The 24,379-nt window shown below is 35.1% G+C and overlaps 1 protein-coding gene across 9 annotated transcripts in view; it reads right to left on the reverse strand.

The window, feature by feature from the left end:
• The window catches only part of NUMB (NUMB endocytic adaptor protein), a 78,131-nt gene that overhangs the window by 8,809 nt on the left and 44,943 nt on the right, over positions 1–24,379 (reverse strand). For 5 of the 9 annotated variants that reach the window (XM_026671077.2, XM_026671076.2, XM_087951644.1 and 2 more), the window contains exons 3-6: positions 11,957–12,031; positions 5,841–5,873; positions 3,052–3,126; positions 541–681 (exon numbers count right to left, since the gene is read on the reverse strand). In XM_026671077.2, the coding sequence (XP_026526862.2) occupies positions 541–681; positions 3,052–3,126; positions 5,841–5,873; positions 11,957–12,031 (324 nt within the window). The remainder of the gene's footprint in view (positions 1–540; positions 682–3,051; positions 3,127–5,840; positions 5,874–11,956; positions 12,032–24,379) is intronic. The other 4 variants (XM_087951643.1, XM_026671079.2, XM_087951645.1 and 1 more) reach the window with 1 other exon arrangement.

Consider the following 24,379-nt stretch of genomic DNA (forward strand, 5'->3'; position numbering starts at 1 on the left):
AAAAGGTTCAGAGCAACAAAATAAACTAGTTTTAAATCACATGATTTTTAACCATTTGGAGAAAAGGAGACTGAATAATTTTATTTAGTTGTGATATTACAATATGTTGACCGAATACCTACTAAAATACTGTAATAAAAATCAGTTAAGTTTACAGTTTAAGTTAGAACTTAAGTTTAAATTTTAAATAATTTATACATCGCAAGTAGATGAAGTCAATCATTCATATCAACATATGCACTGGACTGTTACAGTCTGTAGGAATTTAATATATTTAGATTCAAATTTGTCAGATTTATGAATGGGCTTTGTTTATTTACTGTATTTATAAACTGCCACAATAAATTAGGACTCTGGATGGTGAATGCCCAATTGATATACCACACAAGGCCATAATACAAGTTTCCAACAAATAAAAAATATGCATTTTTAATTTTGTATAACTTATACACTAAAGTTGAATTAAAATCCAGGAAACATTCCCCACCCAGTATTGATTTGTACATGACATACTACTCTTTATCAAGTAAGGAGACTTACTGTGTCTTTTACAGCCATAAAGCAATGACATATCCAACGTCTTGTAGTACCATCTCGACATATGTAAGAAAATGCTCGGTCAAAATTCCTATCTGGAGCACAGAAGGACACCTTCTCTATTGTCTGATCAACTATAAGATCCTTTAAAAAAAAAGGACAATATATTTCAAGTCATTCCAGGATTTTGGAATACAGCCATGTTTTTCAACTTATCTTTCAAAATAAAAATGTTTTCCCAATACAGGTAATTTTTTTTTTACCAATACAAATTTCTAGGATATGTTGCATCTCTCAAGGACCTGTAACATTTTATTTAGCTGAAGTATAGCAGGCTTGATCAGAAGAGCTTTAAAATGAGTTCTGTGGGAATTGGAGATAGTAAGATCTTCAAATGTGTTGTAAATCTACAGATCTACAAATGTATTTTAGAAGAAGCTGACAATGTTGCTAGAAAATAAATTAAGCAACAATTTAAAAAAATATTGGCTTACAACCTCAACATCTTTGCACTAATGCAAAGCATAGAAGAAATTTAAACTTATCTTCTAATATAAATAAGTCTTCATAAAAATAATGGGAACCTGGACGGATGATTTATATAACTGAAAGATGTAATTGGTTCAAAATCAACAGAAGCATTATTAGAAAAGGAGGTGGAGTTGCACTATGTGTTAGAAATATCATATTTGTTAAGAAATCTATATGAGCAAAGCTAGCAACACTGTAAACACGAATTTAATTTAAAATAAACAGAGGAACAAATAAAAGTTACAGTTAATGTCTCCTATTGCCTCCCAGCCAAGGAGAAAATATAGCCGATACTCTCCAAACGCAAACGGAAGTTCTTTCAAAGAGGCATATAATAGTAGCAATGGGGGACACAGTTATCAGCTGAGATTGGTGATGCCAAGAAAAACAAAAAGAGCTTCTTCGGATATTAAAAAGAAAAAGAGATCAGCATGCCATCTGCTCATTGAAGACAGCAAAATGGGAATAAGGTAACAAAGAAAAGGCTGAGCTATTCGAATCCTATTCTGACTCATTCTTCTCTAACAGGAAAGTATGTGTTCTACAAGACAATTGTGAAAAGAATCACTTAATTTTGGGACCGATACAAAATGGTCAGGGAATACCTATTTATTTTGAATATTTAAATCTCCATTACATCCAAATGAACTGAAGCGATGTGTTTATGGTCTGGTCAAACATTTCTATATTATATTTGAGAAATCATGGAAGAAAAGAGAAGGGCTGGATGACTGCAGGGGGCAAATCTCTTTTTTTCAAAAGAAGAAAAATGAAAATCTAGGAAATTATAGATTGGTTATTTTAACAAGCATATTCAGGAATATTCTAGAGGAGATTATAGGGATATCAATCTGTAAGCAGCCTAGAAGGTAGTCCTCGAGTTACAACCACAATTGAGACCAAAATTTATGTTGCTAAGTGAAACATTTGTTAAGTGAGTTTACCCCATTTTACGACTTTCACTTAAGAATTCTTAAATCATTGCATTGATTAAATCAGTAACATGGTTCTTTAAGTGAATCTGGATTTCCCATAGACTTTGCTTTTCAGAAGGTCACAAAAGCAGATCACATGACCCCAGGACACTGCAGCCATCCTAAAAATTCAGATGCCAAGCATCTGAATGTTGATCATGTGACCAAAGGGATGCTGCAGCGTTCATAAGTGTTAAAAATGGCCGTAAGTCACTTTTTTCAGAGCCATTGTAACTTTTAACAGCCACTAAATGAACTGTTGTAAGTTGAGGGCTAGCTATACTCACAGTCAACGTAGATTTCCCCACAATAAGTCCTGCCAATCTAAGCTCCTGCTTTTTGGTTCGGTATCTTAAGAGAATACTATAGCTATAAAACATCTTGGTTTTAGCAGAGTGTCTCATGACATTCCGCTTAACAAGCTAATGAAGTAGGGGCTGGATGGCTAAGTGGATATATATTTAGTCTGAATATTGTACACAAAGTGTGCTAACAGCAAGTCCTCCAGAAACTAGGGTGAAGAATTAAGTGAGGTACCTCAAGACCTTAGAGCCTTTACTCTTCAACTTTCTTATTTATAATTAGAAGACAGTGTGAAAGGAATGCTTGTCAAATTTGCAAATAACACAAATGAAAGAGATAGCTAACATTGATTGAATTCAAATATTGTACTAAATCCTAATACAATATGAAATATTTGATTTTGGCTTTAAACCCAGCACAAGCACTGTAGTTTCTGCATCATGATTTATGTATCAGCAGATTGTTAATTCAACCAATTGTGAGATTTTGTAGGATTTTTTCCCTATCATATCCAGTAAACCAAGTGTTTAACAGTTCAATATTTCTTTAATATCAGGATTTTTTACCCTATTGCTTTTATGAGTTCAGACATACTTGTTCACATAAGACATCAAAAGACAAATTAAAATTTTGTATTGCCTTATATGAAAGGATCAGACAACATTTTGTTTAATCAATGCTGACTCAAAACCAAACAGCAGCTAACCTTTGTTTTCTCATCCACAACTCTGAGTCCATCGGCTGAAACCCACAGGACTGCTTTAACTGCCTTCTTTCCACTCTTGCGGGGAAGGAAAAAGAGAAAAAAGAGATTATTGCTAGGCTGTTAAACAAACTGAATTCTGATTTCCTCTTTCCAAGAAGCACAAAAGTCATAAAGAGACGATATCCAACTCCAGCAGGAGTGCCCAAAGCCAGATATTCAGATCAAACAGCAAGTGCTCCAGAGAACCAAGCTGAAGCCAGTTTTTAAAAACACAATGCAAAAGGAAGGGGAAAGAACAGGATAAGTCAAGTGGGTTAAAAAAATTCATATAAAGGCAAAGAATTCAAACTCAAATTCTTTACCTATTTAAAACCAAATAAACCATCAGTTAACTCTGATGCTTAAGGAGTTACATCACATGTAGCTTTCCCCCTTCCAACTTTGAGCAGTCAACGTTCTTGTTTTTCCATGATCTCAAAATTCCACCTAAGTTCCTCTCAAAGGAATTATGCATAACACTGCCATTAAATTTTCATAATTTAGCCTACTCCTTCCCCAAGAGCCCATGTAAGGTATAAGCACTTACTGCCTTACTTTTATTTTAAGCTAACTGGTAATAGAAGATAATCCTTGCAGATATATGGATATTTCTATAAATATGGAAACTAAAATCCCACCTTTCTCACCCCACTTTTTATGAACTTACTTAAAAACATTTAAACCATCCTTGCAAAAATATCAATGGTCTTTCCAGATTAGGTACATTTTTAATCCTGCCTTTCCTTAAAGTGCACAAGGAAGTACTCATAGTCCCTCGTATTCTCACATTAACTCTGTAGAAGAGATGTAAGTTACTGACTGGAAGCTTTCTGTGAATGATATAACACATTGGTAAATTATTTTTATGCTGTCATCTATTGTTTAATTGTTGTAAACTGTCCAAAATCATCTATGTGAGGTGGGCAGCTACAGAAATTGAAATAAATACATAAATCCATCATCCAGACTGGCCTTTTAGAAATCAATACAAATACAAATTATAATAATAAACGTACCAGAAATGATAGTGGAAAGCATAGCTCCAAAAGAAAAGAGCAGTTTGATTATCTGTATACACCATTCTTTGTAGAGAAACATATTTCTCACAGATAATATGCTTAGTGACTGTGGCAGTTTTCACCTTCTGTTCTGTATTGTATAACCTAATTTGCTTATGTAACAATACGTTAAATACAGCTAAGATTATTTCAACCGTGTTTTTATATGGTATGCTTTGCTAAGTTCTCAGTTTATATAACTTGGCAGATCAGTGACTAAAATATTGTTAATTTGGTACTTTTTACTGCAGTAAAAAATAATATTCAATAGTTGTTTAGTTTGCTTTTTCACCTACTGTACATCTTTAGAACTTACTGTGAACCTTTAAAATTTAGCATAAGACTAAACATGTATGGTAAAAGATTGTTATGAGCATCATAACATACAAATTTATCAAACAGATTTAATTTTTCCATTTATATTCTGCCTTTCCGGCCATAATTGTACTGTGATTTTTCATCTAATTATGTAGTAAAGTGTCTTCATCATGAATCATGCCAAAGCTTAAGCTTTGATTTTTGTAGTTATAAAATACCAAATTAGGAATCATGCTATTGTCCCTTCAAACTTCACCTCTGTCATGATTTAATTAAAGTAGCATTAAGCAAGCAATCATAACTTCTATCTGCAAAAAAGGATTTTCGTATAGAGAGGGTTATTTAAGGATTACAAAATAATTATGTGAAGTCAGTTGAATAACTAAAAGTGTCCTACTGCTAAGGTAAAATATTCTGTTCCAAGAAAGGATTACAACTTTATAGTAGAGTATAGTAGTCACCACAGATGTTAAGAAAAGTTACTTAACCACAGATAAGGTACAATGAAATAAGGAAACACTTTTAGTCATAGAAGGACATCACTCAGTTTTATTTCAGAGAATCTATTTGAATTTGCAAAATCAAACTTTTTTGAACTTGGATTTCTTATTTTCTAAAGCTAAGAGTTCCAAAACAATTTGTCTTTTGTTAAAACAACTCACATCCATGCAAAATTCTTTTTAATCTTTGGCCCAATATTTTTCCCTTGTAATTCCAATGAACTGGTTTCAACCCTGACTTCTGAACTTATCTGTCTACTGAACTGAGCATCAGAGAGTTCATCTTTTAATGTCCGTCTGTGGTTTTTGTGGGTTAGCCACTGAATCAAGAGTTTTGTGACTATATCTCATTATATTTGTGGTATTACACCCCTAAATGTGATGCAAGGTAGAACTAATATCACCATTCTTAGTTACTGTTAATTTTGCTGCACTGTGTGCGCCATTACTTTTTTTTTTTTTTTTTTTGCTTTGTTTCAATACTTATTTTTTTTCCAAATGAACATCTGCACTTAAATTACCTTGATGGTCACCTTCTGAAAAGACAGGATGAAAATTTTAAATGCATACACTCGGAAGAGCTGGAAGCATCAGCCCTCTTGAACATGAAGTGGACCATTCATTAATTCCGAAATTACTTTTTAACAAATGTAAATTATAAATATAATCCTAAATTATATAGCCCCAAGACTCTAGCTTGACCAGAATCTATGATAATGAGAGACCTTTGAGGGAGAGGTGAGCAGAGAACCTTTTACAAGCTCCCAGAGGCAGGTTTTGTTGCCATTCATTTTGTAGGATCTCATACATATCACAATGCTATACTATGGATGTAACTCCTTACAGCACAAACACAATGAATCATTAAACTTACTTTTCCAAAGAAGCCTTTGAAGAACTTCCTTTCCTGGAGGAACAGGGGGGACAAGTCGAATGCTATTACTGTAGGTAGCTAAAGTGTCCCAAGGTTTCAAACCAACATATACATATAAAAATGGGGATTGAAGGAAAATAGGGAATGCTTAGAGTTATCCATAGAGGATGTGACAGGCAGATGTGAAAAGTCCCATGAAAATGCATATAAAAGGCTTTACATAGACTTTTATTAGGACAGGCTATAGCTCTGAAATCAGTGGAAAGAGTGGGGGGGAAAGAATAATCAGATCCAATTTCATGCAAAATGTTTGCTTCATTTTGTTTGTTCCCTTAGCTTTTAGTAGGGTTACAAGCCAAACTTGGCAGCAGACATGGACTCGTTCCAAACTGGGTGATGATGACTTGGATCACACAGATTAATTTATGACATTTTGAAAACTGGAAATATTAACAGAGATTAAACAGCATGAATCCCGGGTGGGGTGGGTAGGAAGGAATTGCTTTTAAAAAGTGTTCAAGCCCATATACTCATCCGGTTACTCTCAAATTGTATTTTTAAAGCTGATCTGGCAAAAATGTAGAGCATCTTTATGCCATGGCTTGCTCAGTAGAATCTAAACGTTTTTCTCTAAAAGGCTTCACTCTGAATTCTTGTTAACATCACGCACGTTATTCTTTCTGTATACTTCCTTTCAGAAACTGTCAAGGAAAATGAATATTCTACCAAAAACTGGAATAACAACTTTTGCAACTTTAAGTCATGTGGAGTTCAATTCCCAGAATTCTTTAGCCAGAGCAGCTGGGAGTTGAAGTCCACATAGCTTAAAGTGCAAAGATTGAAAAACACTACTCCAGATGTTCTAAATGATAACCTTCATTACTTTTTGCCAGTACCGGCCAGAAAGCTGGAACCTGACATCATAATTTATACAGCATAATGTATCTCCTCTCTCTACTATATTTATTATCCAATATTATCCAAATTCCAGTTTGTAGAGGTAACATACAACGTATATTTAACATGTCCAGTTAAATAAATGGATATTATAATTTGATGTGCAATTAAATTTGGTAGAATTACATTTTACATGAAGCTTATTTTAGAGCTATTTTACCTGTTTCAATCACAAATAAAAGCCTCAGTGTATTTTTCTCAAAACTATTAATAAGGTATGGAAGAAACAAGAGTTTAACTTGCTAGTGTAATAATCATTGGTATGGCATATGAAATATTTTTATTCACACCATCATAGCCTTCCAACTTCAAAGGTTCATGATAGTTGGGATAAAACCACTCCATCACTATGATGTGCTGTTGCATTTTTCCTCTCTTAGAGACAGTACTTACAGAAATTTGCAAGTTATCATTTTTTCCTCTAAATTTTCCCATATCTGTCACATGCCTATATGGATTTCTCTGATGTTTATAGTTTAGGCCCTTGTATAATCAACAATGGATTTGTTTCAATCATCATAATTATTTTCTTGCTGACACAGACAGAATATATAATGAAAAAATATATAACAGATAACTATGCTTCAGTGATCAAAGTAGCTTATTATTGCAGTACAACCTTACAGAATTCCCAAATAATTGTTGAGAATAATAAGAACATAAAGCTGCATTAAGTTTTTAAAAATGACTGTCACACTGCCAAGTTAAGCATTAAATATCAATATAATCATCTTTCAGAAGGTGCACCAGAAGCTATCTTGTTTGGGATACTATAATTAGTTTCATTTTTAGAAAATGTTAACATGGAAAAAATTGAGATGATCCAGAGACAGTATTATTGGTGGAGAGCATGCAAAATGGATTTAGAATAGCTATGGAAGTTAATATTCAGAAACACCACTAATATTTTAAATACAATAAAACTATGTTTCTCGTACCTGCTAAAACAAGAACATATATTAACAAATATATCATACTTGCAAACAAAAACCTGACATGTTAGAACATCAACACAAAAGACAACTTTAGCTAAATTAAAAAGTATGAAGGAAATATAAAGATGTGTTGGGAGTTTTGGAAGCTGCGGTCACCAACAGATCGGGAGAGGCTAAGTCGGAAAAAAGATTCCCTCTTAGCAGCTAAACAGCTCTAATATCACAGCCCTTCCCTACTGTCAGAATCAAGCATTCCAGAGTTTCTTTCCTATATGTTAGGTTGTCTATTAACAATGGTTATTATTTGCAAGACCATGCCATCATGTCCTTCCAAAATTTATTCACTGTTTTGACAAAATGTCTGACATGTTTTTCATGCCAACAGAATATAGACCAAAGTTTAACCAGTTAGCACAATACAGTGTTAAAACTGATTTAATTGTATTTCCAAACAAGCATTCCATTCAAGATACAATTGAAAATAGAATTAATGAAATGCCTCAAAACGGAATAGGTAATAACAAAAAGATTCCCATTCTCTGTAGTTCAACTGAGCTTGGATATGTTTTTCCCCTATGTAAAAGGAAAAGGGGGAATGAGAATTTCTAGGAAAATAAAAAGAAAACAGGAGGGGAAAAAGTGGGGGAAATTTTCGTGTAATTTTTTGTTGTACTGTAATTATTCAAACCCAGTGACTACACCAACTGAAGCAAGAAATAGGCATTAAAATGTCTAAAACAGTACAGAAAAAAGGGTGCAGCTATTCACAAGCTGGTGTGTTGTGTCAACATAATATGGCTACATTTAAAAAGAAAATCTAGACTCAACCATCTCTAAATGGCTTAAGGGGTGTTTTGTGTTGTTTTTTTTGAAAATTTTATTTGGGTTTTCACAAAAACAAAATACAAATAAAACATCTTTTTTGAAAATAGCATGGTCCCAGGTTATCACTTCTTCATACAGACACAAAACTCAATTTCATGCTCATTTTTATATTCTATTCCATATCTTATTACCATTTTATATTTTCTACATAGTTTTTCCCCTCTTTTAATTTTCTCAACTTTGTTTTAATTATCTCATCTCAATTCAAATCATTATATTTATACTTTTGTCTGTCCTGTTTCAATTTCACATTATCTTTTCTTAAGCAGCAAATTTTTCCCTGTAGTTACCAATTAGAGTATGACACCTTTATATCCTTTAATTTTATCCATTCAAACTCTTATTTAAGCTTCAATGTATACCTTTAAGATTATAGCATTCAATATAATACATAACTTCAAATCGAGTTCTGCTTGGTACATTTTTAAAATAGAGACTATATTCTTAAAAAGAAAAAATTATATATACATGTAAATAAAACACACATTCCATTCCAATTCAATTCTATCATTAATATGCATTAAAATCTTAACATCTTTAACATTTCTTTTCAATTAAATGTCATGCTTCCTTGGGAACACTTATAAACTTTCCATAGTTAATTCTTTTTTTCCATATTTCTCACTTATATTTTTATAAATCATTACTAATAATTAAAAATGTTCTCTTTTAATTCTCTCAATCATTTTAATTCATTTATTTATTAACAAACATCCCACTACATTACAGTAAATTTTTATCCATCACCATATTTTCTAAAATTATTTCTATTTGTAATATAACAATGCTATCTTATGTACTTTTGCAGAATCCCTTTTGCAATTAAATTTTCACGCATTATCTCTAAACAAGCTTATGATTACAATCCTTATATCTTTTCTCTGTTTCTCCATTTCTTGTTTCTGTTTTTTACAACTTCTTCTCCTTGCCTTCTTCCTCCTCTTCTTCTCCCTCCCCTTTTTACCCCCTCGTCTCTCTACTTCTAACTCTCTCATCTGTAATCCCCTCTTCTGTTGCTTTCTAATATTATACTTATATATTCAAATTGTTCTTCTTTATGGGTTGTTTTTTCTAGTCTTAAACCTTTCACTCTCTTTCCCCCCTTTTCTTTTTTCCCCCCACTTAAAATTATTTGATCATTAAAGATGGCTTCTTCTTTGTCCCAATCTTCTTGTTCTGCAAGCATTTCTTGTTGCTTCTCATAGTTCCAGATCTCCATTTCTAAGAATTGAAACACGAAGCCAAAAGAACTTCTCCCTTCTTGTGCATCTTCTTTCCATTTTTTAAAGTTCCATTTTCAGTTATTCTAAGAGTGATACCATTTTAAAAACTTTTCAACAACCACTCGGTTAATTTTAGCCATCTAGATGCAAAAATCAAAAATCACCAAATAATCCAAGGCTGTTTCTACTTGTTTCTTTTTTCCACTTTCTCTTCCTGGGGTTCTATTATTTTGTTACCAAGTTTCAATTAAAATGTATCTTTGAGGAAGCTTGTTAAAATTTCACTGTAAGTTCCTTTTAATTACAGTTCCATTCCTTAATTCCAGGCAGTCTCCTCCATTTTTCCAGATCCTGCCCTTTTATTCTTTTTTTTCTCCTTTCCTGCTTTTAAAAACTTTTAAATGTCCAGAAATCTTTATTATCCCTTTGACTTTTATTTTCAGCTTAGATGCCTATTAATGTCAAAGTGGGTTTTTTTTTCAATTTCTTGCTTAAGTCTCTTAGCTATCAGTATAAGGAAGGGAAGAAAAAAAACCTAATCCTTTCCCTTCCCTCTCTCCTTCGCAGCTTCAAAATCTTCTTTGGGAACAATGTTGTTAAGTTTAAATTCCAGGGTACCTTATTTGTTGCTTTTGCTGTTTGACCTGGTCAACCAAAATTTTCTCTTCTTATCTTCCTCCTGCACATTCTTTTCCGGTCGAGTTCTTCTTTGTGGTGGCCATTTCTGACCACCGCTACAACTGCCTTTGGGAAAGGGAGTAATGGCCAGCTGGGGAGGAGAGATGAGGCTCTCCTCAACCCTGCAGGCAGTCTCCCCCTCTCTTCACCACCTCTATGGGGTGGCTTAGCCCCAAAACCAGCCGGCTCAGGGCGCTCCAGCGGCGAGCACGGATCGAAGCCTTGGAGAGATGAGGTTTCGGTCTGTTGCCGAAGAGGCTCAAACCGGAAGTCTGGCTTAAGGGGTGTTTTGAGGAAATTATGTTCTACTGCTGCCTTCCCAACATGGAACATTTCAGAATTTTAGAATGACAACCAAAGGGACAATTTCTAGGAAAAACATCAGGTTAAAATGGGAGTTCACTCTATGAAACTGTATTTCAGATATGTTTTTAACAAACTAATCTATGTGACAAAAGGTTAGATGCTCATGTAACATTAGAAGTCTCAAAAATTAGTAAAATATGGTTTGAAAAAAGAACTTCAGCAAGGGAAAATCATTAAAATTAGCATTACGGAACAATATTTTAAAAAGCTGCATGGGCTCAATTTTGTACAAGTGCTTAAATATATGTAGCAATTTAAAAAATATTTCTATTCTGAGATATTGCAAATATTACATAAAACAAGTTAAGGGCACCTTGTAACTTGGTCAAGAGAAACACCACTGAAAAATTCAGATGACATTAACTTCTGCCACTGGGTTTTAGTCAGAAAATCTGAATTAGAGGTCACTCAAAAATTGTGTCTTTCTAAAATTATTGTATTTTAAATTGTCCTGCATGTAGTTTCTATAAACAAATTTTCTGTGCTGCTTAGTTTTAGAGTCTAGGCTGCTGTTCCAGAAGAATATAATAGTAAACAACAAAAGCTAACACCACCAGTTGGAAGACCATTATGGCATGTGCTGTTTTTATTAGTGAGGAATCTGGACTTCAATCTTCATCCCATTCTTTCCCCCTCAATTTCTTCATACACAAGTGAAAACAGATGTTGAGAATGAAAACTGCTCTATGAACCAAATGTCAGGTGTTTAACTGAAAACCTCTGAACAGATATATATCCTAATAATTTTGGTCTATACTTAGAATACCGAATTATTCCAAATAGATAAGATGCTGTTACTATAAAGATAATGAGCTCAAGGACAATAGATACATCATACTTCAAAGTCTTCAAACACAACATTGATAATCAAAGTTTCTCAGTATTATTTAAAGCGTGAGATAGCTACCACAATCAGGGGCCATTGTTTCAACACTCTTCCTAAGCTATAGTGCAATTCCTCAGTAATAATATGAAATACTTTTATTACTTTAATAAATAATGTGCTGCTTTTGGAAAAAAATACATTTACAATATGAAGCTGGAAAGATATAAAATAAATTAATATACATACAGCTTTTAGTCTTTTCACAGCATCTTCACATATATGCATTCCTCTGGATTCATCCACTTCTACGTGTCCCAGATACTGATAATGAAAGGGAAGATATCACATTAAAATAACTTGTATAGACCAATTGACCTGTATCTAGTTAGTCAGATTCAACAATTCAAAATTTTAGAGTAAATTTACATAATACTGCAAAACATCAAAAAAACTGTAACAAAAAACAGAACCCTTCCTCCTTACAGAACAGCTTTAACTCAGTAGTGTTGGTGCCTTCGTCATATGAAGTGCCCAAAATATTATGGTTCCTGGCTATTTCAAAACATTGACTTTCTTTGACTTTAACCATTCTTTGGTCTCACCTGTGTGCTTTTGATTGTTTTCTTATTGCATATCCCAGTTCCTTTTGAGCTTCAGTTCATGGACATATATCCTAACATCTGTCTGTAGAATTGCTGTTACAATTCAGAATTCATAGTTCCATCCATGGTGGCAAGCTGTCCTGATCCAGAAGCAGCAAAGCAAGCCCAAACTATAATATTACCAAGGTTATATTTCACAGAGGGGATAAGAGTTTTATGCTGGAATGCATATTTTATATAATGCAAGATCCTCCTTTATTCAAGCCAGGACACACTTCCCTATACCTATGTTGTGAAAATCAGACCAGAATTCTCTGCTTTAAAGAAGGCAGGACCTCACACAGTCAAATCTGATTACCATCTCATTGATCTCAACACTTGGTTCTAATGTCCCCTTCAAAAGAACTGATAATCCTAGAAAAATCCATACTTTTGCCACACCCCAATATATCGCTTTGGAACAATTTCTTGAATATATCAACAACCAGATATAATGTTTTCGACTCATTTGTTTAATTTGATTACTTTTATCTAGTTTCAAGATTTGTGTGGAAAACAGATCATATTTACATAATATTTATGTAGAAATAGTGAAAATTCAAAAGGATTATATAAATATTTCATTTTGTTTTATACTGGTCAGATTTCACCTTAAACACTGCCTATTCTCAGGCACAGCATATGAAGAATAATAGATTGAGAAAGGTTGGAAGGGACCTTTAAGGTTTCTAGTCCAACACCCACCCACCCTGTTCAAGTAGGAAAAAAGTATTCAGAGAAGTGGAACAGGTTCAAAGAAAGGCTATGAGTATGATCAGATGTCTCTTTTGAATTGTACTGAAAAAACTGGGGATATAGGTAGTCCTTGGCTTATAGCCATTAGTTGAGTGACCCTCTGAAGTTACAACAGCACTGAAAAAAAGTTACTAATGACCATTTTTCACACTTATGACCGTTGCAGCATCCCTGTGGTCATGTGATCAAAATTCAGCGGCATGGAATGGCTAATTTAATTATTAAAAATACTAAATCCAATTTTTTTTAAACTTAGCTGCTTGGCAACGACTAATACGAGGGCTATCCACAAAATAGATTACGTTTTCGTCTGTAGCAAGAAGGGGCGGAGCTAGCATGGCCATCTTTGGTCTGTGCGCCCACCGCTCAGTCTGCATCTAGTCGTGCGGAGGTTCGTATCGTTGCCCGTTATTTCACAGCAAACGTTTGAAATGTGTGCTGCAATTGAAAATCCCGCGAGTTGTGAGGTGTGATCAGTGATAAGGTTTTTGTTGGCAAAAAACCATAAACCGATTCAAATTTTTCGGCAACTGTGTGAAGTGTACGGGGACATCATCATCACTGAAGGTGGAGTGCGCCAATGGTGCATTAAGTTTAAAAATGGCCGAACTAACGTTCATGATGAACAGCGGAATGGATGTCAGAGCATTGTGACTGATGAACTGGTCGCGAAAGTTGATGACAAGATTTGTGTAAACCGCCGTTTCACAGTAACGGAACTTTCGCTTAGTTTTCTACAAATTTCACGGTTTGTTGCATGAAATTGTTACACAAAAGCTAGGCTACCACAAATTTTGTGCAAGATGGGTGCCAAAAATCCTGACAGAAAACCACAAGAGTCAGCGTATGGCCGCATCATTGACATTTCTGTACTCTTACAACAAAGATGGAGATTCATTTCTTGATCAAATCGTAACTGGAGACGAGACTTGGGTCAAACATGTGAACAGCGAGACCAAATTGCAGTCTATGCAGTGGGGGCACACAAATTCCCCCCAAAAACCAAGAAAATGTTTGCAAACGTTCTCTGCAAGGAAGGTTATGGCGACTGTTTTTTGGGATAGGCAAGGTGTGCTTCTTATCGATTTTCTGGAACATGGTGCAACAATAAACTCTGTGAGGTATTGTGAAATGTTGCAAAAACTAAGAAAAGCAATTCAGAACAAGCGTAAAGGAAAGTTAAGCTCAAAAATTTTGTTTTTGCATGACAATGCCCGACCACACACAGCAAATCGCACTCGAGAAGTCCTGAATGCTTTCAAGTGGGAGATTTTTCCTCATCCGCCCTACAGCCCCGATCTTGCACCAAGCGACTACCACTTGTTTCCGAGGATGAAGACCTGGCTTGGAACACAGTGCTTTGACGACGACGCGGAACTGCGGGCGGGCGTGACTGACTGGCTCAAATCTCAGGCGGCTGAATTTTATGACAATGGAGTTACAAAGCTTGTTCACCGCTATGATAAGTGCCTCAATTTGTTCGGTGAATATGTTGAAAAGTAGTATTTGTGTCACTTTCAAGTGTATATAATAAAAAAAAATTTCCTACACTTTGTTTTTTTTTCTATCACAAAACGTAATCTATTTTGTGGATAGCCCTCGTATTTATGATGGTTACAGTGTCCCGGAGTCATATGACCACCTTTTGTGAACTTCTGACAAGCAAAGGCATTGGAGAAGCCAAATTTACTTAACAATCTCTTACTAACTTAACAACTGCAATGATTCTCTTAACAACTGTAGCAAGAAAGGTTGTAAAATATGGCAAAGTGAGGCAAAGACTGTCTCACTTACCAACAGAAATGTTGGGCTTAACTGTGATCATAAGTTGAGTATTAAATTTTAAGAAGAGAAGATACTGATAATACTTTTCCAATAGTTGAAACAACACAAACAAATCATCAAGATCTATTTTCCATCTTTCAAGATTAAAATATATGTAAATTAGATATAATGTAAAGACAGATTTTGAGTGAAAGAAGAAAACTCTAGCTATAGTATTATTTTGACAGCAAAATCAATTAACTGGAAGGTGGTGGGTTCCACTTCACTGGATGTGTTCAGTCAGCTATCTATCAGAGATGCTTTCATTTAAATTCCCACAGAGAACAAGAGATTGGAATCAACAGTCTATGCAACCCTTTCATATTTCAATTCCACATCCTTAATATGTGTTTGGAAAATTTAGTTTCCTTGCAATCTGCTAGAATTGCCTTGAGTGCTTATTGTCTGACATGCTATCTGATACCAATGCAAGCTTACAAGAAGTTCCCTTTTATATGATTGAAATAAATAAAGTAATCCTCAGAGTACTTCACAGTTAGATATTCTGAAGGCTCAGGCTAAGGACACATCATACTGTATGGTTCAACCACTAGTGCTGCTAAGAATCAAGATTGATTTTATGTCACAATCAATTAGTCAATCAATCAATCACGTAGTATAAACAGTTTTCTAAAGTCATCAGCATGACAACTATCATTGCTTAAAATGATAAATTATTATAAAATAATAAAATGGTAAATAATTATCAAAATTATTGTGTATCATGAATAGATTAATATTAAAATATATAGATGATTAATAAGGCGATTGAGAAAAAGAATATCATGTGGAATCTGACTTAAAATATATATGTATATGTGATATGTAGTAGATATAAGAATATTGTTATTAATGTGGAATGAGGTAATTTAAAAAATGACTATACGATGTTAATTTTTTATAATGAATTAAAGGGAATAAATGGAAGGAAAGTACAAGGTAAACAGGTGGTAAGCTTGAATTGACAACCAAAGGGACAATTTCTAGAACTATTAGAACAAAGATGGAATTATTGAATAATAAATGGAATAGTATGTGATAAAATTGCAAATGTGACAGATAAAAGTAATATGTGTACTGAATATAGAAATGAAATAAGAATCTCAGATAATATTGTAAAGTAAGATATGAGAATATTTTAAGAAAAATGAAATGTTAAGATATGAACTGAAATTGGATAAAATAAGTAATTAATTTAATATTTGAGAATATTTAAAAGAAAATAGAATAAGTAATAATGTGATATGAAATTGAATAAGAAAGATGAATATGTAATTATGGTCATGTTTGTATTGAAATGTAAAACCTGGAACCACACTGCTCAGCAAAAGAGATGTTTCTTTTTAAATATATATATATATAAAAACAAAAGAAGAAATTGAATAATGAAATTATCATGTATGTTTAAACAATATGATGATTGGCATTAGAAGAATGTACTGGAATATTGAATAATTAAATAATGAAGGATTATAATTTAATTATATAAGTTTGATGAATGTAAGAGATATGATTAATGTTGCCATTTTTGTTTGCACTAAAATGTATGATGCTTAGGTGCCACACTGTTGACGTATTGATGTGTATATGTAGAATGAATTTTAAAAACTGTGGGGGAAAAAATACTGAGCATCATGAACAGCTATCATTTCATCTTTGGCTACAGCTGTGTCACCTGGCTGTGCTCTTATTATTACCACTTTAAAAAAATACATCTAGAAAGCAGGGATCATTAAAGAAGTCATAAACAATAAATTTCAATTAGTAGCTATGGATATCTGGGTCATCTAGATCTGGGAAGGTTCCATCTTTGACCTTGGATGTTGTACTTCCCCTTTCAATGATGGTACATAATCTGAGGGTCTTCCTAGACTCACAGCTCTTGCTTGAAAAACTGGTAGCAGTTGTTGCCAAGAAAACCTTTACCCAACTCCAACAGCTGTACCCTTTCTTAGGTTGAGGGCCCTTCAGATAGTTATTAATGCTAGTCACCTCATGCAATGCGATCTACAGGGAGCTGCCCTTGAAGGCCACTTGGAAGCTTTAACTGTTCCTGAATGCAGTGGCTCAAGTCATGTAAAAACTCTGCTTTCTGGGCTGTATTAGTTGCCTGTTTTCTTCCAATTCAAGGTGCTGATTATTACCTATAAATATGGTCTGGTTACATGAAGGCTTGGGTACTTGAGGGGCTACTCGAAAGATGCTTGTCTCTCATAGAATCTGCCTGGCCATTTATGATTCTGCAAGATTGGCACATTTTGAGTTCCTTCAATTAAATAATGTAATCTATATGGACCCTGGAAGTGCACCTTTTCTATAGCAGCACCTACCCTCTCAGATAAGGTTCCACCCAAGATCCAAATGGATCACATCCTGCTGCTGTTTAGAAGAACTATGAAGAACTATGATCTTCACCTGGGCCTTTGGTGAGGGAGATCAGGTTATCACTCAGGCTGATCTGTCACACTTACCATCTTTTGTCATATTTTATGTTTTCTTGATTTTATTGTAATTTCTTTAATTGTTATGAGCCACACAGATTCCCTGACAGTCAGGCAGCATACAAGTTTAATAAATTATTATAATGGTTCATCACACATTGAATGAGAAGCAAAGCATCTTCAAGCAGAACAACGTAAATCCAGTTGCCTTTTGAGAAGGTACCCTTGGGACAACCATGACCTGGTGACTGAGAATCTCCATAGACAATGTCACAGAACAGCATTTATAGTGTTATCTCCTTTGTAAACCGTGTAAAGTAGATTGAGCTGAGAGCATTTGACTGCTTAGACTTCATGGCTGAGGGGGAACTAGACCCCAGGTCCCCTTGAGGCTAGTCCCACACCCTAATAATGTAATAATAATACCACACTGGATTTCACACTGGTTGAAAAATTCCTATTTTAAAACAAAAAAAATCCAGAACTAAACATCTGCAATAATCTGTGCCTATTCAAAATAATTATTTTGAACAGAGATAAAACTCCAGCTGTCATTTAGATCAAAGGCAGCTAAAATATTATTGTAGCACTATAAGAATAGCTAAAATAACTCACCAAGGGAAAGAATGCATTTTCCCTGAAAGTAAATTTATGCATATTCAAGTCCTTCCAGAAAAATGCTACTCATCCAGAAAAAGTTGTAAAATTACAAGGTCTCCATGTACAGTTAGCATTTTAATAGTTTTAAACAGCTTCCTGACTAGCAATCAATATTTGTTACAAAAGGAAAGTCAGAATACAGGATTTAAGAACTTTTTGAAATCTTCTCTGACTTTTGATCTTTCTTGGCTACTGCCTTCTGACAGGCTGTTTCTCAGGCTCACTGCAAATATTCCACTGCAAATACTCCTTGCCTGTTTTTTTGCTTTAATGAACTCTTGGACAACAACTCAACTGTGAAAAACAAAGGCAGTACAGTACACAAATACTAGGTGTTTTTATCAGGAAATAGAGAAATATGCGAGTCAGGGTTGTCTTGGCTTGATTTATTAGTCGATATTCAGTAGTTACACAAGAACTAATTAGAGATGCCAGAAAAAGAGTTATTGCTGAGGGATTACAATATTGCAAGACATTGGCAGTAATGTCAGAAAATTAAAGGAGTTTAAAGAGGCATAAATGTTTTTTTTAAATTTGAGCAAATAGAATATTCCTTATTTAATTAATATCCTGCATATTCCTTACCCAAGAAAAATGGAAAATAAAGTTGGATATACAGATCCAACTTGTATACTTGTAAATAATTTAAATTTATAACCCAATCAATTCAGGGAATTGAGTATTTTCCAATCAAGTCAATCATAAACAGTAGTGTTTACATTTCACTAGTTTGCCTGAATAGCAATTGGCAGGCATAACCCTTCAAAACTAAAGATCAGCAAACCAGTGTAGGAACAAGAGAAGAACACAATTTTAGTGGTTGGATTTGCCCATCACTCACTTTAAAAAAGATGCCCAGCAAAATCAGGTGAATTGAGCTGCGTACTGAATACTGCAGTAGACTCTATTCTATTTCACAAATTCACAGAAAGGAAGTTAAAATATTTTCCTTCCAGAATTTGAAGTATTCTATTTGCATGTTACTAATGATTAGAACTGCTGCCTTAACTAATTTTCTGTTTTAAAAACACCATTATAATCATTCTTTCCCTGTCTTTCTTAAAACCCTTCTTGGCCAGCCTCGTGATCTATTTAAACACTGCAAACTAACTTCTATACTTTATTTGAGGGCAGGCGGGTTTGTGACTAATTATTGTTAAATTTTTAAAGTCTCTAGTACAGAATTCATTGCAACACTCCTTATAGGCTTATTTACACAAATCTTTTTATGAACCAATGAAGCTTCTCAAAAATGCTAAATCAAACACAATGCTAGAAAAGTAGTGTGGAAGAGAGGGGGAAAAATAAGACTTCTGCTACAAATGAAAACCTCCGTATCAGTTTTTAATCTTTTTTTATCACATTCTTCCTCAGTGCTATTGAGTCACCTTAAATCAACTCTTAAGTTATGTGAAGTCAGATATAAAGTGAGCACAGGTAGTCTTCAACCTATGACCACAATTCAGCCAAAATTTCTGTTGCTAAGCAAGACAGTTGTTAAGTGAATTTTGTCCCATTTTATGACCTTTCTTGACATAGTCCCTTAAGTGAATCCCTGCAGTTGTTTATTTAGTAACACAGCTGGAAAGTGAATATGGCTTCCCCATTGACTTTGCTTGTCAGAAGGTCACAAAAGATGATCACGTGACCCTGGGAAACAGCAATCATCATAAATATGTTGCAAAGAGTCTGAATTTTGATCATGTGACTATGGGGATACTGCAATGGTCATGAATATGAAAAACGGTCATGTCACTTTTTTCAGTGACATTGTAACTTCAAACAATCACTAAATAAATGGTTGTAAGTCAAGGACTACCTGCATTCTAAATAGAGTGAAACAAAGGAACTTCTATTCAATAGGTTTAGTGCAGGAGTGTTGAACTCAAGGCCTGGGGGTCTGATCTGGCCTGGGGGTGCTTAAATCTGGTTCGCGGAGCTGCCCTGAAAACAGCAAAGGACCAGCCCGCAGTGCCTCGGCCCGGCCCAGGCCGACCAGGTGCTGATCTACAACCTGGTGGTGGCCATTTTCATTGGCAGAGTGCTGCAAGAGGCTTTCACAGCTGAAAATGGAGCTCGGGAGGGGTGTGTGTGGCACTCCCATGCTTCGTTTTTATTGGCAGAGTGCTGCAGGAGGCCATTTTCAAAACGAACAAAACAAATTTGCTTGCCCTCCACTGCCTAGGGCAAGGATCTGACCCTCTCCCTGGTCTTGCCTTCCTCCACTAGAGACAATGGATCTCCCCAGCCCCACCTGGGTCACCACAGGTGCCACTGACACTAGTGACGTCAAGCTGGCCATGCCCACCCTGGTCACGCCCCTCAGCCATGCCCCCGAGGTCAAAAACAACCCTGATGCGGCCCTCAATGAAATCAAGTTTGACACCCTTGGTTTAGTGCCTCTTTCATGAAATAATGTGGATTGCATGAAGTAAAACTATTAAAAGGAAAGTGAAGATAAATATCACTTGGGGGAAACAAGAAATCTAGTAATTGTTCAAAAAGCTGACAAAGCTAGCTTTTTAAACTGAATATTCATTTATCAAGCATTCAAACCATAATAGTTTGGGTTTAGATTAATCTACATTAATCTAAGATTTGTTTTGCTGAATCAATGAAATCTGCAAGTTCATATCTAACGCAATACCATAAACCATGATTTACAAACCATAGTGATGATACAAAACCAATGACTTATAATATGGTTTTAAGGCAATGTATGAACTAAGGATCTGCTACACTTTACAATCAAAGCCAAAGAGATGCTTTTGAGGGGGCTTGATTGTGCATGTTACATAGATTGGTGTCCCCCTGCATCTTTTTCTGGTTCCCATAGTAGAAACTGCATCTTTTTCTGGTTCCCATAGTAGCAACACAATCTCAGGAAAATATGCCTTTGAAGAAGCCAACATAGAAATGGCCAAGGGCATGCTGTCAGCCTCTCCTTAACTCAAACATGACTTTTCATTGCATCATGCTGTTACTGGGAAAGGCTGGAAAAAGAAACTGTTTCTTCACAAAAGCACTGATAGGTAGGTCATGTGCACCTATGTTGACCCTAAAGCACCTTTTTGGCTTCGTATTCAAAGAGCTTTATATCCCTAATGTGTATTCAGGCAAAGAGTAAGCAGGTGATCTTTAACAAGAAGCATCCCAGTTGGGCCTACAAAATTAATCTCTAGATACAGTTGTCTATGTGGATTAAAATTACAATTAGACGTTTTAGAATTTTCAGCCTTACTCAAAGCTATTTTATAACACTGTTGTAAAAAGAAATGCCACGGGGCAAAATCTATAGATTCAAATGTGAAAGTAGTTTTACTTGCAAAGGAACATAAATTTGTTCAACTATGTCTTTTCTAACAGTTCTTCTTTCCTCACCCCTCTTCAAAATCTACAATAATCTAAATTCGCCTTCATAAAATGCTTTATCATTTCACAAAAGAAACCATTGTGAAAATTGAGAGAATACACATATTTATTTACATTTTGTTTATACCTTAATCAGATTTGTATCAAATGCTGAGCCAGTAATTTATTTTAATGTGATCTGTCTCAGATGAAGTACCATAGTCTCTCTGAGAAACAAGCCCCAATGTTAAATCATGGCTTATACATCCTAGTTTTAACCATGCATTGCTGTATTTCAATGTAGGATCCTGAATTACAATTGTTTCTGTCCTTGTCTGTCTATAGTCTTGTAATCCAATAGCAGCCAAAAGAGAACTCTTTATAAGCTGCACTTTCTTGATCAAAATCCAAAAGACCAACATTTGCCTTATCCATTTCACAGAAATGAAAAGACAGTGCTTAGGAAAGTACAGATAGATTCAAGATACATAATACCCTTACAAAAGGAGATGCATATAGATGAATAAATCTGTCATTAAAAGAAACCCACAAATACAAATACTAGAAAGTAATTTCTTATCAAATCGGACTGCCATCTTGTACCAAACTTTGGATGGCTTGCAATCAAGAAATAAAACCACGTCCATGTACAATAAAAATTGTATATTAAAACCGAAGACCTGGCGCCATAACTAAACTTTCCCATGAAGCCCACAACAGATACATTTCACGAAGCTCACCCTATCCCAGTGGTTGAGGAAAAAGTCAGGCCTTGAGTGCTTTTAGGAATGTTAAAAGAGTGTGGGGCTGCCAAATTTCAGGGAAATGGGGCTGCCACAGAAAGGGCAAGCTTTTCAATCAGATTAACAGATAATCAGAGTTGGAAAGAACCTTGTAGGTCATCTACTCCAACCCCCCGCCCAAATGGGAGACCCTACACCATTTCTGACAAATGGCAGTTCAATCTCTTCTTGAAAGTCTCAAGTGATGAAGCTCCTACAACTTCCGAGGGCAAGCTGTTCCATTGGTTGATTGTTCTCACTGTCAGAAAGTTTCTCCTTATTTCCAGGTTAAATCTCTTCTTGTTCAGTTTCCATCCATTATTCCTTGTCTGGCTTTCATGTGCTTTAGAAAATAGATTGACCCCTTCCTCTCTGTGGCAGCCCCTCAAATATTGGAAGACTGCTATCATGTCTCCCCTGGTCCTTCTCTTTACTAGACTAGCCAAGCCCAGTTCCTATAACCATTCTTCATATGTTTTAGTCTCCTGTCCCCTAATCATCCTGGTTGCTCTTCTCTGCACTTTTTCTAGCTTCCTAGGTCCCATAAGATGACAACATTCAAGGGAAGCCCAGTTCTGAACACCTCAGTAGTGCTGAGAGATGGGGGACCCCTGCTGTAAAACCCTCGTGTTAAAGAAATCTGCTGGTTTCTATCAGCCCAGCTTGTCTTAGGTTGTTATGAAATGTACTCTCCCTTCGCATCCTTTTAAAGTTGCTTCCTTTAACGGAACCATTTGTTACTTCCTCCCATCTGTCATCACATTAAGAGCAACTGCGTTCTCTTCGCTGATGATGTAAAGCTGTTCAATACCACAGACAATACTGCTACCCTTCAAAAAGATCTTGACTATGGATCAGAATGGTCAAACAAATGGCAACTTCAAATCTCAACAAATAAATGCTCTGTCTTACATATCGGCAAAAAAAATCAGAAAATAAAATACAAGCTGAATAGTCAAGACCTTGTTGACGATCCAAGCTCTGTAAAGGACCTTGGAATACTCATCTCTAATGATCTAAGTGCTGGAGCCCACTGTAACTACATAGCCAAAAAGGCATTAAGAGTTGTTAACCTAATCCTACGTAGCTTTTTCTCTGGTAATATTACACTACTAACTAGAGCATACAGAACATTTGCTAGACCAATACTCGAATACAGCTCATCAGTCTGGAACCCACATTATGTATCTGATATTAGCACAGTTGAGAAAGTCCAGAAATATTTCACAAGAAGAGTTCTCCACTCCTCTGCTTGTTGTAGAATACCTTATGCCACCAGACTTGAAATTCTAGACCTAGAAAACCTAGAACTACGCTGCCTTCGGTCCGATCTAAGTATAGTATATAAAATCATACATTGCAATGTCCTACCTGTCAATGAATACCATAACAATACAAGAGCAAACAATAGATACAAACTTAAGGTTAATCGCACCAAACTTGATTTCAGGAAATATGACTTCAGCAACAGAGTGGTCAATGTCTGGAATACTCTACCTGACTCTGTGGTTTCTTCCCCAAACCCCAAAAACTTTAACCTTAGACTTTAACCTTAGACTACTGACCTCATCCCTTTCCTAAGAGGTCTGTAGGGGCGTGCATAAGCGCACCAACGTGCCTACCGTCCCTGTCCTATTGTTTCTTTTATTTTTCTTATATGTACCCATTTCATGTATTCATAACTATGTATATACTTCTACCTATTATCTTGTAAGCGATTGACAAATCAAATAAATAAATAAATAAATCTGAAGTAATCAAAATGCCAAAGAAACCAAAAACAAAACAGGGTTAGGAGCATAATGTAAAGGTTACTTCTGTTTATCAGAAATTATTTCAAGACACTAGGCATATGAAGAATTTGCTCACAGAGAAGGTGGACCCCCTGTGGGAAACAGAATAAGTATATATATTTTTATCACTCTTTAGTGTGAATCACGCTTTCTGCCTTTGGTAGCAATTTTCTATAATTAACATTTTATGTAAAACTATATATTTCTGATTAAAATGAAAGACATGCAGAAGCTTTTATAATCCTAGCAAACTGGAGAACATTTTTTTTAATAGACAGGGACACTTTTATTAAAATACCCTCTGAACATGGCAGAAGGTTAACAGCATTTCAATTAATAGGCTTACAAAATAACCTTTCCAGTATGATAATTCATTCTGGATCCAGAATGCTTCCTTGGAAGAGGGAACAGTTGCACCTGC

Source organism: Notechis scutatus, chromosome 1 (genome assembly GCF_049901735.1).
Source record: "Notechis scutatus isolate UNSWTSFEM ecotype Mainland chromosome 1, rNotScu1.2, whole genome shotgun sequence".
Lineage (NCBI taxonomy): Eukaryota > Metazoa > Chordata > Lepidosauria > Squamata > Elapidae > Notechis > Notechis scutatus.